At 42.8% G+C, this 16792-nt stretch overlaps 1 protein-coding gene across 1 annotated transcript in view; it reads right to left on the bottom strand.

The window, feature by feature from the left end:
• The window catches only part of LOC146660118 (vacuole membrane protein 1-like), a 52295-nt gene that overhangs the window by 32593 nt on the left and 2910 nt on the right, over positions 1 to 16792 (bottom strand). The window contains exons 4-5 of the mRNA XM_085419838.1: positions 12482 to 12572; positions 11323 to 11433 (exon numbers count right to left, since the gene is read on the bottom strand). Of these exons, the coding sequence (XP_085275964.1) occupies positions 11323 to 11433; positions 12482 to 12572 (202 nt within the window). The remainder of the gene's footprint in view (positions 1 to 11322; positions 11434 to 12481; positions 12573 to 16792) is intronic.

Here is a 16792-nt window from a genome sequence, read left to right as displayed (position 1 = left end):
AAGGCAGAAAAATGTGGTTTTACTGGGAGAGTTATTTTTAATAAAAACTTTCAGTTTCATAATTATTTATGACAATCAATATGTAAACATGTCTGCAGTTTCACACATTTCTTACAATGTATGAACTACAGCAGCATTTCTCTGCCGTGTACAGAAATAGCACACATTTGCACGTCTTTTTCTAATATTAAAATATCTTCGGTATTAAATGTGCAAATAAACGTCTGTACAGTGAAAGAAAGATGATTTTCACTGGTCTGCTCACTAAAGATTAAAGTGGGCTGTATGTGGCCAACTATATGAGTTTGGTGGTGCACGGGTTCAACTTTGGATCCAGAAAAACACAAAAATGAAAAAACGCCAATAAGATCAAAGTATTGCTTTGGAAAAAAAACAAAAAACAGCTCATTGGACAAAATAAACAACATTAAAAAACAAAACAAAAAACACTTTTTTATTTATTTGTTCCAGTAACTTTTACAGGGTTTGCTTTGTGGTATTCAAAGAAACAAAAAGAGAGCAGCTCTGGTGTGTTTCATTAACACAACAGTTTCTAAGCTGGTGACCAGCGTTTCCCACTGATCAATACATCCAGTAACGTGTAGCCATACCTGTACACGCGCAATTACAATAATTAAGTAATAATAATGAAGGAAAAAGAAAATCGTCCCACGTTCTGGATGTGCTGCTGCCCGACAGGAGCGACGCTAAAGACCTGCCGTCTTTGCTCTGGTTTCCATTTCTGCCTCAGTGAGGCTTCCAGGAGTATAGAGACGTGTGCATGCTCCTGCCCCAGCACCCAGAATGCTCCTCCCCCCCCCATAATGCTCCTGCCCCCCCAGAATGCTCCTGCCCCCCCCAGAATGCTCCTGCCCCCCCAGAATGCTCCTGTGGAGACTGAGACTTAAACTCGGTAATATCAAAACAAACATTCACCACATTTCTGTCATGATGACATTTGACTTAAACAGAAGCAATTTAAGGCAAAGAGCTCTTAATAAAAAGGATTCATTTGACTTTGTTACTGTTTGAATCGACGTGCTGTTCTGCCGAGGCTCTGCTGGCTGAAGACAAAAAGTGTGAAAGAAATCCGCTTTTTAAAGTTTGCTATCTGAAAATGACACGGAAACAAAGGGTTGGTGGTTATTCTGTACAGGATGATAAGATCATCTTGATCCAGTTTTCTACAAACAGGAGAGGACGGCTAACTTTAAAAAATGCAGTCAGTTACTTTGTAGGTCACCAAGTGAACTTAAAAAAAATATTCCCACTAATATATGCACATGTGATATAAAGCAAAACCTTTGCATTACCAGTTACTACCCAACCGTCTCTCTAATACAAATAAAGACAAGCCCACGAGTAGGACGGTGTGACAAAGCAGCATGTATTTACAATGTATGTGTGTGTGTGTAGGAAGGGTGCTCCCAGTGACGCACAGGGGCAGTTTGGCATCACGCAATGCAGCACAAAAGCAATCTGGCAAGCCCAGGGTGGGGGTGGAACTTCCGAAGCTGCATGGGACAAGGCAGGACAGGACAGAGTGGAACGTGGGAGGGCAGGAGAGCGGCGTGTGTGAGGCAACAGGAAGCTGCCATGTCTTCTCTAGGAACTGTGCCCTCTTAGATGACACAAATGTTAGTCACACTAACACTTCATATCAGCCTCCCAGGACCTGCAGGGGAAAATGGATGCTCATGCACTGGTTACCAAAGCACAAGACAAATGAGGAAAATCTTTAGTGACCCAGAAAGAGAAGCCTAGAAACTCCCAGCACTGACCCAGTCAGCCTGGATCCTCCCCTGGCTCATTTCCTGCCTCACCGACTCTCCAGCCTCAGATACTTAACACAACTCATGTGTGCAGACAAAGTCATCAAGCAAGATGTTTTTGTGGACAGGAAAGAAAAAATTCCTCTTGTTCACACCTCCCTGCTCTATCTTGGGTAACGTTTGTTTACCAAACACACACAGAGAGCCTGCCAACGGAGTGACTGCGAGAAGTCTCTCGCTCTCAGCCGTTGCTGTGTCACCGCTTCTCAGCTTACACAAAAGTCCAGTCCTCTCATGTTGTCCAGGTGATTCAATATTAATCTATGGCCCAACCCACGACTGTCAGGGAGCTGCTCTCCGTCTCGTTTGGCCTTTGACTCGATGACACATATGAACAAATATGCCGATAGTAGTAAATACACAGCAATTTTCCCAAGAAAGCGTTCTTCTGTGCCGATCACTATTAACCTCCTAGGACCTGCGTCCACGTATGTGGACGTCACATTTTGGGTTGTTCAGACCAAAATACTAAATCTTGCTCTACAAGGGCCTGATATCCACTTACGAGGACGTTATCCTGCCCCTGTGCGATCAAAAGTTAAAGTGAATGTATGTGGATCTCATTTCTCTCAGAAACAAAAATCAAGTTAAAAAAAAGAAATCAGGTAATTCTTTGTTTTTACGTGAATCAGGCCCCAATCAGCCCAAACAGCAAAGAGAAAGTCAAAATGCCACGAAAGAGTTCAGGTCTCAGCAGGTTAACAATGATAACACTAAACAAATAATTCTACCCAAGTCACTCTTCTACCTCCATGTTTGTTTTGACATCTGCCCAGTGCTGAAGACGTTTGCAGCCACCATATTACACATCGGTTCTGACAAAGCTCCTTTCTGACACAATGGGATCCATACTGGAGCATTGCTGGCATTCCTGTGGTGACGTGCAGAAACCAGTGCCTGGGATCCCCACTCCTGGGTATGAGACTGGACTCGCTTTGGATCTGGGGTGTGTGTCTGAATGCGTGGTGACCATATCATAAATATAGAGGGAGTGGGAGTGCACGGTCCAAACATAGAGCAAGTGTCAAATGAAACAAAATATATCAGTGTGGGATTTTTAAAATCTAAAGTCAGTGTGAGCCGCAGACCCTTTTTACCCCTGATGCTGGTAACAAAGACACAAACATCATTCTAAGTGGAGACTTGGATATTTTTAGGAGCCCTTTGTTTGTTTTAATTGAATTGAAAGTTTTTATTGTCATTACAATAATATAACTGTACAAATAACATAAACCGACAGCCAGAGAACGATGACACAGACAGTCTGAGCACAGACACCAGTTCTGTAACTGTAACTCAGCTTAGTGTCATGTTTTTGTGGAATTCAGAGCATCAAACTCTGAGCCTGCCTGGAAACCAACCTGCACAGGTGTGGTCAGTCATTCAGTTTGCCTCCTGCTACGTTAAACCTAAATATTTCTGGAGTTAGAAAAACAAAATGTAGGCAGCAAAGTGTAGCATCCCATAAACAATGGCTGATATCTGTTATATGTAGTCTGTGGTTCACAGATATATACATAGAAGAATGTATGCAGAGAGCCTAACATGATGACTTCATGTGAGAATGTAGTGGACTCTACGTTTTATTCATTCATAAGCGAACGGTACATTATTATAAGTTTCATTATTCGTCACAGTGCATGACAACACTGTGTTCCCATTAGCACGCAGCGACACACGACCAGCACATTTGCAGATCATATATAAACACACATTATTCTCCTTCTCCTCCATTTTTGGTATTTTAAAATTGTTCACTAATAAAAATCGCATATTTTCTTCTCACAAATCAAATGTCAAATCACTGTTCCAGCCACCAGTCACAGAGCCGACTCCTTGTTGGTCTATAGTGGCAAATGCAGACGCTTTCGTGGCCCAAACAGGACATTAATGGGTGACCATAAACTGAGCACTTTTCAGTGACCACGACCGCACGATAGTCCAGTTATTAACAGGTCACTGTGGTTGTTAAGGGCCATTTAAGAACATTAGACATGGTCCAGCCAGCATAACCTGCTCACCGCTTCTTACAGTGGAGACTGCTGGAGGCAGCGCAGGACAAACATTAGAGGTTAGTTCGTTCTGAAGAAGCCGTGGTCGGGATCTCTGAGGGAGGCAAGAGAGCTCGGGAGAGAGGCCAGTGATGGAGCAGGGAGGGGGGGAGTACACACACACATCCAACCACAGGACTCTGTGTTGAGAAACACTCACAGAAACAAAGTTTAAACAGAATCAGCTTCAATCAATTCAAATGCTTTTAGACTAAATTTATAGTTAATACGCTGGATTCAATATTTTTACCAGGATCCAGATTTGTTGTTTTAAATCAATTACGGTTGAAGGAGTTTGTTCTTCTAACGTCTGAGCAGCAAAACAAATGTTCAGAATGAAAAACAAGTTTGCTGCATTTTTGCTTTTGCACTTGAAATTAAATCACATTAAAATTGATTAAATTAAATATTAAATCTGACCGAAAGTAACCAAGTTTAGAGTCCAATGAAAGCGTTTTTTAATTTGGAAAGATTTTAATTGGCCCATATCACAAGTATCACTGATAGTGGAGAAATTGTAATTATTTGTTTATATAATCCAGTGTTGGGAAGGTTACTTTAAAATGTATTCCACTACAGATTACAGATTACATGCCCCAAAATGTATTTTGTAACGTATTCTGTTACGTTATTCAGTGAGAGTAACTATTCTGAACACTTTGGATTACTTAACATATTACCATGCTTTTTACAGCTACATGAATGAACTATTGCTGTGTGATTTATTACTATTACTGAAGGTTACTCTCCACACCAACACCAACTAAAATGTATCTTTCATTGTCATTTATAATTAAAGCACGATGTACAAATATCACTAACGCAGGAAGACAGACTCCTGGTACCCAGAGAGAGTCCTTATCTGCAGAACATGGAGTACAAGTGAGCGCCGGCCCAACAGATCCACCTGAGGGTGTACGAATGAAAAGCACCGAGTGACCTTTATGAAAGAATTTCATAACAAAACTATGCTTGAAAAAAGCTCAACAACCAGTCTGCCAGCAGAGCTCTGGTTTGGTCTGGTCAGGTTTGGCTTGTTCTGGGGTTTGTTGGTGCCATTCCAGACTGGCTACACACTAAGCCCACTTTGGCCCAGGGTTTGCTTCCTGTGGCTGTGTGTGGGTGCGACTGTGTGTGGGTGCGTGTGTGTGCGTTTCAGAACGAATAGTTGTTGTACTTAGTATTACCAGGACTCCTGGGGCCTCTAAGACACAGAGAGACGCATGCTTTAGATAGCTGAGGTGAGACAGTTAGGACGGAGAAGCCATTAGAAATACCACACACACACACACACACACACACACACACCCACCCACCCACCCACCCCTCTCTGGTATTCATTTTTGAAAAACTTTGGTGAAGATGAGTAAGTCACAAGATGTTTGGGCATATTTATGTCTCCAAACTAATGAAGGAAACGAATTACTTAAAAGTCATGAATGAAAGCAATTGTGCTGCGTACTTCTCACAAATTTTTCCCGTTTTTTCCCCACAGGAAGTAAAAGTCTTGTTTGCAGTTATATTCCAGTTTCAGTCATTTCTGTAACAGCTGCAGTGTACACACTATCGAGATGTAGTTAAAAATGAATGGCTTTAAACTGAATTTAAGAGGCGTTGCAATTAAAGGGAAAGATCCATTACTTCAGAGCAGCAGTGAGTCAACAGCACCTTTTCAAGAAACTGAACTCGATCCTGATGTGTCACCCATGTTCTGGTTCATGAGTATGCAACGTATCAGTCGTCTCTTTGGCGAACAGAGAAATAATGTGCCGGTCATGTTTGAACATGTGTGGGTAGAGCCAAGCAACTTCTTTCATGGCAACTTTTACATACAAATTAAACCCCACCAATTAGAAGGTTACCTTTACAGCTGTCCCAGGAGCTCCCTCAGCTAATCAGCTCTCAAACAGCTTCACACACACACACACACACACACACACACACACACACACACACACACACGGGAAAAAAAAAAACAAGCAGTGGAAAATTTAGACCAGGTCCGACTGCCGAGCAGCGTGAATCACAGCTCAAACAAAGCACCCAGGTTTCTGTCTAGGTGAAGGTGAAGGTTTCCTATTGTTTGCTGGATGACAGCAGGACTCGCATCATGCACCAGCTCCACAGTGGCCAGGAGAGTGAGCGCTACGGTATCTCAGGAACACACGACCCAGTTATTAGCTCAGTACACTGGCTTTATTAGCGGACCGCACTTAACTATACAACAGCAGCTGATCCATAAAACTGTGCGACAGTGGCAGCGACGACAACTCGGGCCAGTGTGTGGAAGCCACGCTCGCAGACCTGCTCAGCACTCAGTGATAGTTGGCACTAATTAAAGCTTTGCTCCTGGTAATTGCCCACAGACAAAACTTAATTTTAGGAGGGTTGCTGGGGAAACTCTGTATATTCTGCACAAACCTCCTGTGCAACCTATAATTTAGCAATCCTAGAAGAATCTCAATATAGAAAACTACACAATGTTCATTTATTTAGACGATCCGCTGGTTTTATTTATTCACATTGTTTGGAAAACAAATGATAAGTCGTATACAAACATGTATTTTTTGTTGTCGACTCGTTTCTCCTCCTAACTGCTCAAATGTGTGCACGTGTTTGCACCTCTCAGTCACAAAGTAAAGACAGAAGCTGCAAAAAAAAGACGACCCGAGTTGTTATTATGTAAACAGAAATGTGCTTCGATTATAATGACTTTAATTCATTGTTTCTGTTGACTTAACATCGAGCGCAATCATTTTCATGCTGCCCATAATGACTTAATGGCAACAGTCATTACTGAAGGTAATTTAATGGTGGATGACTCAGATGAGCTCTCTTCTAAAGTATTTACGACGTTCCCCAGCTTTCTATGTGAACCCCGTCTCAGTGAGAACTCACACAGCAGTGACAAGACTCGTCACTCATAACTTTAAAAAGTGAGCCGGGACGAAAGCTGGTCCCGCTCGTCACAGCGATCGCCACAGTCGTTTCGGTGGACGTGTGCACAGGTGCAGGACTTAAAGTGTACACACACGTGCACTTTTGTAACGCCTTTGCGGCCGCTTTCATAGTCTGCATTGTGAGCACCCACCCACGACCTCCTTTCTCAGAGCAGCTGGATAAAGTACACTTGATGATGTGCCAAGTGTGCCTTTCCCCCTTTTCTACGGCTGAGTTGCAGCTTTTTATCTTTCTCCATTAACCAGTGCTGAACCACGCACAATGATCTCCCACAGTCTCAGCAGGATGCAAACAGAGTGGAGACACGGGGTAGCAATTGGCCATGTCAGAGAACAGAGGAGCTGCCACTTCTGTTCTGGTTTCATTGACTGGGTTGGTTTGCCTATACAGGCTCAGTACCCCCCCCTGCTGGAGCCTCCGTGCTGTTTTCACAATGTTGACTGCCTCTCGCCAATTTCGAAAGAAGTAGCCTAATAATATATGATGTGGTGTTTTATTTCCAGCTAATCTATTAGCAGTATAGGACCGGCATATCAACCGAAAGCTCGCCTCTTCGACTTCCTACATCAGAGTAAACACTGTGGCTGATGGGAAAATGTAACAGTTACTGCAGGAGAAATACTTGTAAAAAAGAAAAGTTATAGAAACCACAGTGTCATGTGTGGGGTCACATGAAAGCAGTGCTGAAAGGGACCTCGGTGGCATTTAAACTTTGAAGGAGGCACATTTTTCTACAAATTCACATAAAGATGCACCTTTTACAGTCCTGTGATTTTTACCCGCTGGCTGCTCATATACACGACACCGTTAAACATTTGTTAAGTAAATAAATAGATCAGTGTCCAGTTTATTCTTTATAGAGACCATTTTTTACATTAACATTACACTTCTCATCATTCATGTGAATATGTGAGGAAGCTACAATGTTTTACAATATGTTTTTTTACAACCGCAAAACTGGATACAAAATTACAACTCTATTCTGAATGTGTGTGACTTTTCCTGCATTACAGACATGTTAAGGCCGCTTGCACCACCTACTGACACTTAATAAAAACAAAGTCACACCGTAGTTCCCCCAGTGCTGTTTTGAAACAGCAGGAAAGTATTGTTTGTAAAAAAATTTGAATTTTAATGTTTAGATTTAAATTTGAACTAAAATAACCTCAGCTCTCAGGCAGAGCTGCTGGCATACAATTACTTTTATCATCTGCATCTAACAACGATTTAATTACTGAATCATTTTAATCTATAAAAGGACAGAAAAGATCTAAAAATGTCTAAAATTCCTTAAGTGGCATCATCCTTGATTTCGTCTTTTTAGACAACAATTTAAATGTGTCAGAGCACCACTCGAGTAAACATCACACTTTTTACAAGCTGAATACATATTTGTCATTGTTTTTCTTTAAATAAGGCTACGTTTAATATCCATCAATATCCTTTCATAAAATCGTTGATCTATCAGCTCGTCACAGGAAGCACCTCCGTTACAAGCGGTGGCGTCTTTCCCAAATGTTGTTGGTAGTAGAGATGGCACGATACCACTTTTTTATGTCCGATACCGATATCATAAATTTGGATATCTGCCGATACCGATATGAATCCGATATAGTGTTTTTTAATCAACAAAACTGTTTTTTAAATATCTTGCTGCATTTTGTATAAGTTCATACTCAAGTTTAAAACAACAACTACACTAAAGCTATTCTGTTATACCTGTATGCAAAAAAAATATTTCATAGTTCAGCAATACTGATCAATCTAATAAACTTAGACCTACACCATCCTCCCTATTCTGGTATTTTAAAGAGTACTTAGCGTAAATATTAAGCAACCTAACTAATAGGGTTCCAACTCCCAGCAACAACAAAAATAAATAAATAAAAAATAGGGAACCACCCCTCACGCTCCACCTCATGATGCTTAATCGACGTAATCAACCTTAATTTGATGCAGTGTGAAAAAAAATGCACAGAAATCAATTATTTTTCAAGAAATATTAAATAGATTCAACATCTTTCTTCAACAAAATTGCAGACTGCACAGATGGTACCTTCCCAAAGGAAAAAGTACTATAGCTTACTAGGGTATATATATTAGACTTAATAGTCACTATATACAGTAATTGACTTCTATTCATTTTACATCAAATTAAAACTTTGGGTGTCAGATAATTATTTATTAAAAGCTAGACATTTTAAATGAGAATAAGAAAGAAAAGTATGTCTTTGTGCCCCCTTTTCCCTGTTAATGCCCTATCGGCCCCCCTGGCTAAACTTTGCTAGATCCGCCCCTGCACAGTTACCAGCGTCAGCTACGTAGAAAAAGATCCTGGAGTAGAAAGTAATAATAAATAAATTCTAACAACAGCTTATCAAGCTTAAACGTGCTGCTGTTGTTCAGCCGCTGGTTTCCTCTTTCTGGTGCAAAGTGGGCCAAAAGCAAACTAGAGACACGGACTCGCGACAGAAAAGCCGATCAGCTGATCATTAAGCAGTTTCATGATTGAAGTAGCAGCAAGAAGAGGCAGTCGCTCCATATATCGTTTGTTAAGCTTAATGCAGGAATGCTTTACAAACATTCAGAGATGGACTTACACACTTGCTTTACTTCTCTCGGGGATAACTTTGTCGGAGATGAAATGCCGGGTTGCTAGCGAAGCTCCAAATGCTATCCAGACCACCGACAGGTCCCGCATGCCACAGCCGCGCTATCACGTGATGCATACTGCTCAGACGTGCTAACGTTCTGAGGTGAGTTACGGCGTGTTGCAAGTTTTGTGAGGTGCTTTCGTGATATTTAATGGATCGGATTACATTTTTTATTTTTCTCCGATATCCGATCCAGTAATTTAGGTCAGTATCGGACCGATACCGATACGTAATATCGGATCGGTCCATCTCTAGTTGGTAGTGATCAACACTGAGAGCTCACATGAACTCCAGTTCTGCCTTTTCAAATTGTCATTCCTGCTTATAAACACAATGGAAACTAGGCCCAGAAAGGTCACGCAGCATGTGTTGGACTTAAAAGTTTGTGGAGGCATCTTAGCGAGTGCTTTGCACTTGACCCACTTACTATCACTGACCCAGTTCCTAAAAACAGAACAAGAAGCCTGCTAGCTTTCTCCAGTGCTCACTTACCACTTGTCAAAAATATTTTTTCAGGACCCAGAAATCTAGAAAATCACAGAGTAATCGACGCGGCTCATTTAGCAGCGCTTCTACAGAAAAGAAGACACATAATTATAATTCTCCAAGGCCACTTTTGTACTTTTTGGATTGGCCAACACCAATTAAAATTTGGATAGGAGCCAATGACACAAATGCGACGTGAAATAAGTAATCTGTTGGCAAATCCCTGTTTGCATTGGTTTGAATATTCTTGCCTGATCACGATGTTTTTTGTCAGTGTTGGAGTCATATCACAAATTGCAGGTTTGTCAGTAAGCAGCACTTCCTTCCTACAGTGAAACACTAAATGCTTAAAAGTAATTCTGTTCAAACTATTTTTATTGGAAATTCTGTACATTTGTTTTTTAAGTCATGAAATTCTTTGGTTAAAAATCACAGTATCAGCTCTCGAGCAACAGTATGAGTCAAATCTCTATAAAAATGCGATCCAGCAAGGATCATCAAGTTCTGTCATGAACCCGGTGACACCACCGCCTGCAGTAACGACCACGCTCACTAGATGGTGACATCTTACTGGCAAAGAAAGTGAGCCGGACCGCTATTGGACTAAAAGAAACCAGAGGAACGCCTCTCAAATTACATTTCAGAGCACCAGAGTTGGCTTTTAAAAACAGCAGCATGGAGGACACGCACTTCAAAGTTTCCAGTTCAGCTCCACTGGGTCAGGGCACAAGAGTGTGACGGTGGACTCCTTGATGACAGATGGACTGAGAGTAGTCAAACAAGCAGATGTTTGGGGACCCTGCGCTCGTCAGCGCTAGAGACGCAAAAGCCAACACGCCTGGCTCTAGATTAAAAAGAGAGATGAAGAGAAAACGGGGAGTGTGCGGCGAGGAGAGGCACAAAGAAGAAAGTAAGAAGAGGGAGTGAAAGTGAGAGTGAGCGGCACGGTAGGGAACAGGAAAGTGGGGAGAAAGGAAAGAGAAAGAGCTCAGATCGGGGGAGGGAGAGTGTTTTTATCCTCATGTGCACTCAGTCAGAGGGGTCACTGAGTGCGATTGTTCCTGGACTGCCTGTCAAAACAGCGTGGCTACCAAAGCGCCTATTCACTGTGAAACGCAGACGCACGCAAACACACATTAGCACACTCACGCCAAAATCTCTTTATCAGTGCTCTTATTAAAAACAACTACTTGACAGCAGCATCAAAACCAGCTTTTTTAATACCTGCGTCACAGCACCACCATCATCCAGCGGCTCTGAGCCCTGTCACAGGCATGCACAGACAAGTGAATAACTGCAGCGTGAAAGAGTGAACACTCACACAAAATGCCGTCTTACCAGATAAAGGAGGAAAGTGTGCAAGCCAGTGCCAAGACCCACAGAGGAGAGGATGCCCAGACCGACCCAGTAGGCACACCACAGCGTCTTCTTCTCCATGTAGCACACATACTGCAGAGGCCAGAGAGAGGGACGGTCAACCACATGGCAGAGACACATGCACAGAGTGTGAAGAAAACAAGAAAAGGGGAAGGGGAGGGAGGGGGTGTGCACAGTGCGAGCAAGGAAGGGACAGAGTGAGAGGAGGTGAGAGTGTGTGAAACAGAGGGTCCTCTAAAGGCTGGGAGAAAGAAAGAGGGAGAGGAAGGAGAGTGAGGGAGAAACCTGAGGTTGTTGAGTTTAAAGGACAGAGCTGTAGGGTAGGAGTGTTCAGCACAGAGCACCATTATTCTTTCCTGGTGGCAGCCAGCTCTTACACAACAAGCAAACAGACGAAAGCCAAGATCTCTCCTTCTCTGTTCATCCCCCACTATCACTCCATCTATCGCTGCTGTTTACACCGCCTCCTGGAAGCCCGGGCAGGTTGTTTTCAGGGGGAAGCATGGAGTGTGTAGATTACAGGAAGGGGGGAGAAGGTGGGGTGGGGGCTCTGACCAGTGACTCCATTTCCCAGGAAACCCAGGAACACAACAACAGCACATACGCTCTCTGGCTTTACTGGCAGGATTCGGGGAAGCAGTGCCAGCCAAGGGAGATTGTTACGTGTAGTTACTGAGAAGTGATTACACAACTCCATGACTGTAAATAACGCTGATTTTCTTCCCCCGTATTCCAGGGGGCGTTAAAAACAGCAAAAATGTGAGCCGTCTCTGGGGGATTGTACAGCACGGCATGCTGCATCTGGGCATTTAGAAGCATATTTATGAGAAACTGGCAGATACAACCAAGCACGTTTATGCAAATATCAGCTGTCAGACAACAACATACTACTGTCAGATGAAACCACAGATTTCAGGCACTCTACAGCTGATGTGGATGCACGGGCAGGACAACCCTGCAGCAAATATACATGTTGCATTCAGTGCTGCGGTGGGCTAAAGGTGAGGAAATATAATCATCAAAAAAGTGACTGCCACAGGACCAACTACGTTAATAACCTCCTTGCATATGAATAGTTAGGATACGCCAAGAAATGCAATATGTGCAGAGTTTTAGTCACCTGGGTGTGTGCTCCTTCAATACGATAGGCAATAGAGAGGAGGGTCAGCAGGGTCAGCAGGCCAAACACAGTCTGTCTCTGCTGCCAGAGCCTGGGTGAAGAAGCAGCGAGTGAAGGTAGACAAACTTGAGACGGAAGTTGGTGGAAAACAAAGCAGAAAGACAATGTTTAATAGGGAAAGTTTGACGCCAGAGGGATCGTCAACAAGGACGTTTAGTGAAAGGAAAGGATTTCAACTTTGGACAAGAGAGACATCTGTTGGAAGCTAATCAAATCACCGCAGGTCTTCACCCATAGAGGCCGTGCTTCCAGATGGTGAACACATCCGAGTAATATGCAGCCTATAAAAGCACGTGCTCGGCCATAAGTGCCGTTACTGTCACCTCGTTAACATGTGTGCAGTGTTGCCAACTTAGCGACTTTGTCGCTATATTTAGCGAGTTTTCAGACCCCTTAGCGACTTTTTTTCTAAAAAGCGACTAGCGACAAATCTGGTGACTTTTTCTGGTGTTATTGGAGACTTATTTATGACGACTTTTTGACGTGAAAGCGCGGATCGCTCTTCTCAACAAGCAGCGGTGCTGCTGTGGGCACCTCACCCGTGCCAAAGCGCTCACGGGCGGAGGACAGTCCTCCTCAGCTGCTGTCAGGGCAGGAGACGTTCACACCTGTGCGTCCAAACGGCAAATGAATCGCGCATGAGCGAAGCCGCTGCTCCCGCACTGACTGTAACGCAGTCAGGTCTTCTTTTACTGTTGTGCTGTTTTGTGGATCACAAGCTTTAAAACTACTTATAAACACACACACACAGTAACTCCACTAGAGCGCCTATTTCGGGTCACTTTTGCCGGTCCAGGCCTGGATAAAGGAGCAGGGTTGGAATTGTGACATTAAAAAACAATAATTGCTAAAAGAAATTTAATTCGTAGTTCTAAATAAACTCTAAATGCATTTAGGACGTTTTTACTCACTTTGTCTCTTCCACGATGTTATTTCTCTCTAAAACAGCGTAGGTTACAGTTACATTAGCATGACCAATTATGCAAATTAGGCGATGACGTCATTTGGCGCCTTCTAGAGACTTTTAGGACAACCAATAGCGATTTTCCTTACTGAGGAGTTGGCAACACTGCATGTGTGGAGGGGAGAAAGTATTCGAGCAACTTAATACAGAGCAGAATGAATCCAAAGCAGAAACTCTCGTGACAGTCGCAAAGACATTTATAGACTTTGAAAAATAAGTTATTGTACAGACGTTCACGTACACTCACCGTAAAAAGATAATGCTCACGTGTTTATTTTGAATGTTAGAATTAAACGTTTTATGAAAAAACTAAACGACAGAAGCTAACTATGCTATCATCAGATTTATGGTTGATGCTAAGCTAACCTTGTTTGTTTGCCCAGTGACCAGGACGTGCACATCTGTAGAAAAGGTTGGCTAGCTGACACATTACAGTCTGTGCGTTTGTTAAAACCGTTTCTTTCACATATTTACTGCCCAAACTGACACGGAGTGAACAGAAGCGCATGCGCGCTGGTCCCAGGTGCAAATAATTAGGGTTGATTAAAGGAAAAGTCAGAGTAGCATGAAATTAGCCCCCAGTGAGAAGGTCAGAGCAAACAGTTGTCTCCATGTGCTGTCGGCTTCACTCACTTATTTCAGGTACTGGAGCACACCACATTAGCACTGACATGGAAAACTGGCTCTTGTAGCTAATTAGAGGTTAGCTAATAGAAATAGAATAGAATAGAACTGGAAGCATTCTAATAAACTCAGAATTAATCCATTAAAAATACCTAGGGGCAGCTGCCTGTTTGTGGAAGCCATACCTCTCCAACTTCAATACAGCGGTCGGAGATGGATGTCGCTGTTTTACGTATGTTACTAAAGACCGGCTACATTTATAGCCATTTAACAAGTGTGCATGTATATTTTCACATCTCTTTTTCTTATGTTTTTCTTCTCCCTCATTTTCCGACTCACCTCCAGCCTCATCTCTTTAACTCAAGGCTCTGACAGTGAGCTGGCTAAACAACAACAGCTGGTCACAAGCTAACATTAGGCCAGTTAATGTCCAACTGTGTTACACCCACTTCAAAGAGCAGCTAATTGAGACTAACAGCAGCTAACGCGAAGCTAACAGCAGCATTTACTGAAAAGCTCAGAATAGCTGCAACACCTCAACTCCAGATCACATCAGTCAGAAGTAAGTAATCCACCGGCACACGATTCATTTGACAAAGTTTAAAGCCTCCTTCACAGTAAACAACATACTGACAGTTGAGGTAAACAGTGAACTGACAGCCTACGCTTACTGCAGACGAACAGTGATCGTTTGTCGTACACCTGGTAAAAAACAGAATTCAGTGATCTGCAATTTGGTGACATCTAACGATGAGATTAGGATTTAGTCCAGGTTTTACTCTTGGGCTGTGTTAGAGTATCTTTGCATGATTTAATTTGCCTTGAAGTTTAAACCGTAGGTGGGTGGGGCTTATGTGTGTGCCATGACAGTATCGAGGATATCCCGTCTTTGAAATCACACACATCCAAGAATAGAAAAAAACACTGCAAATGTGTTTTTATTAAGACCAGAATTTCCATTCATTTGACCGTAATGATTTCTCACCACATGCCCTCCCCTATCCTAATCCTGCATTGTTTCACAAGCTACCTACATATTAAGAACAACAAGTGCATAGCCACAAGATAGGACAGTCTGTTGCCTTGAGGACTCCCACATGTTGTAAATTACAAACCGCTTTTAACAACATCCAGGATAAACCTCTCTGCATGCGAGTGCACTAAAGCCCTAATGTGTTTGCATGTGTGCTGGGGAGTAGCAGCTTCTCTCAGTCACAGCGCTGCTCGTGGTGCTTGCGGCTCACCACATCCTCTTGTAGTTTTAGAAAATAAACACGTTGTCCTGACACGCTTAACCGCAAAGGCCCCCCTGAGAGCACACTCTGACCTTCTTCTGGGTTCTTTGTTATTAGGTGTACAAAGACACGTTTTCCACCACAGGGAACATGCTGTCAAGACAAATTCTGACGGAGTCTGAGCTGATGTTGTTGCTTTGTTGGTGGGATCATGCCAGTGTGTGTGGCGGAAAGACTTTCTTGGTAGAAAGGAAGAGGAGTGCAAAGTGAAAATATATACACATGTAAACAGATCCTGTGGTGTTTTTGTTGCACTGTGCTGAAGACTGAAGATAGAACAACAGTTAACTGAGACAATCAACGTTACATCTGATCTGGTGGTGTTTATATCCTTCTTGTGTAAGTGAGGACTGCATAGTGCTGCCTCTTCCTCTTTTTGTGCAATGAAAGCAGCAACTGTCACTATAAATAATACTGAAAAAACTACTGCTTAAATAGGACAAATCTATGTGCTGATTTCCCAGTGAAACAAACTCACAGGACATAAATGTTTCAAGTTTTTCCTTTTATTCGTCATTAACAGCTGAGCAGATGCAAAGAAGCTATACTGAAACGGTTTGTGCATTGTATCTTACTAATTCACCAAAAGTCTAATGTTACCACGTTGCCTGTTTTAACATTACAGTGGGGCAAAAAAGTATTTAGTCAGCCACCGATTGTGCAAGTTCCCCCACTTAAAATGATGACAGAGGTCAGTAATTTGCACCAGAGGTGCACTTCAACTGTGAGAGACAGAATGTGAAAAAAAATCCATGAATCCACATGGTAGGATTTGTAAAGAATTTATTGGTAAATCAGGGTGGAAAATAAGTATTTGGTCACCTCAAACAAGGAAAATCTCTGGCTCTCACAGACCTGTAACGTCTTCTGTAAGAAGCTTTTCTGTCCCCCACTCGTTACCTGTATGAATGGCACCTGTTTGAACTCATCATCTGTATAAAAGACACCTGTCCACAGCCTCAAACAGTCAGACTCCAAACTCCGCCATGGCCAAGACCAAAGAGTTTTCGAAGGACACCAGGAAAAGTATTGTAGACCTGCACCAGACTGGGAAGAGTGAATCTACAATAGGCAAGCAGCTTGGTGTGAAAAAATCAACTGTGGGAGCAATCATCAGAAAATGGAAGACATACAAGACCACTGATAATCTCCCTCGATCTGGGGCTCCACGCAAGATCTCATCCCGTGGGGTCAAAATGATCATGAGAACGGTGAGCAAAGATCCCAGAACCACACGGGGGGACCTGGTGAATGACCTGCAGAGAGCTGGGACCAAAGTAACAAAGGTCACCATCAGTAACACACTACAACGGCAGGGAATCAAATCCCGCAGTGCCAGATGTGTTCCGCTGCTGAAGCCAGTGCATG

Source organism: Rhamphochromis longiceps, linkage group LG10 (genome assembly GCF_057381845.1).
Source record: "Rhamphochromis longiceps isolate RC_006_pf linkage group LG10, R_longiceps_female_GT1.1, whole genome shotgun sequence".
Classification (NCBI taxonomy): domain Eukaryota; kingdom Metazoa; phylum Chordata; class Actinopteri; order Cichliformes; family Cichlidae; genus Rhamphochromis; species Rhamphochromis longiceps.
The sequence above is the reverse complement of the archived record's forward strand: the minus strand, read 5'-3'. Positions and strand labels throughout refer to the sequence as shown.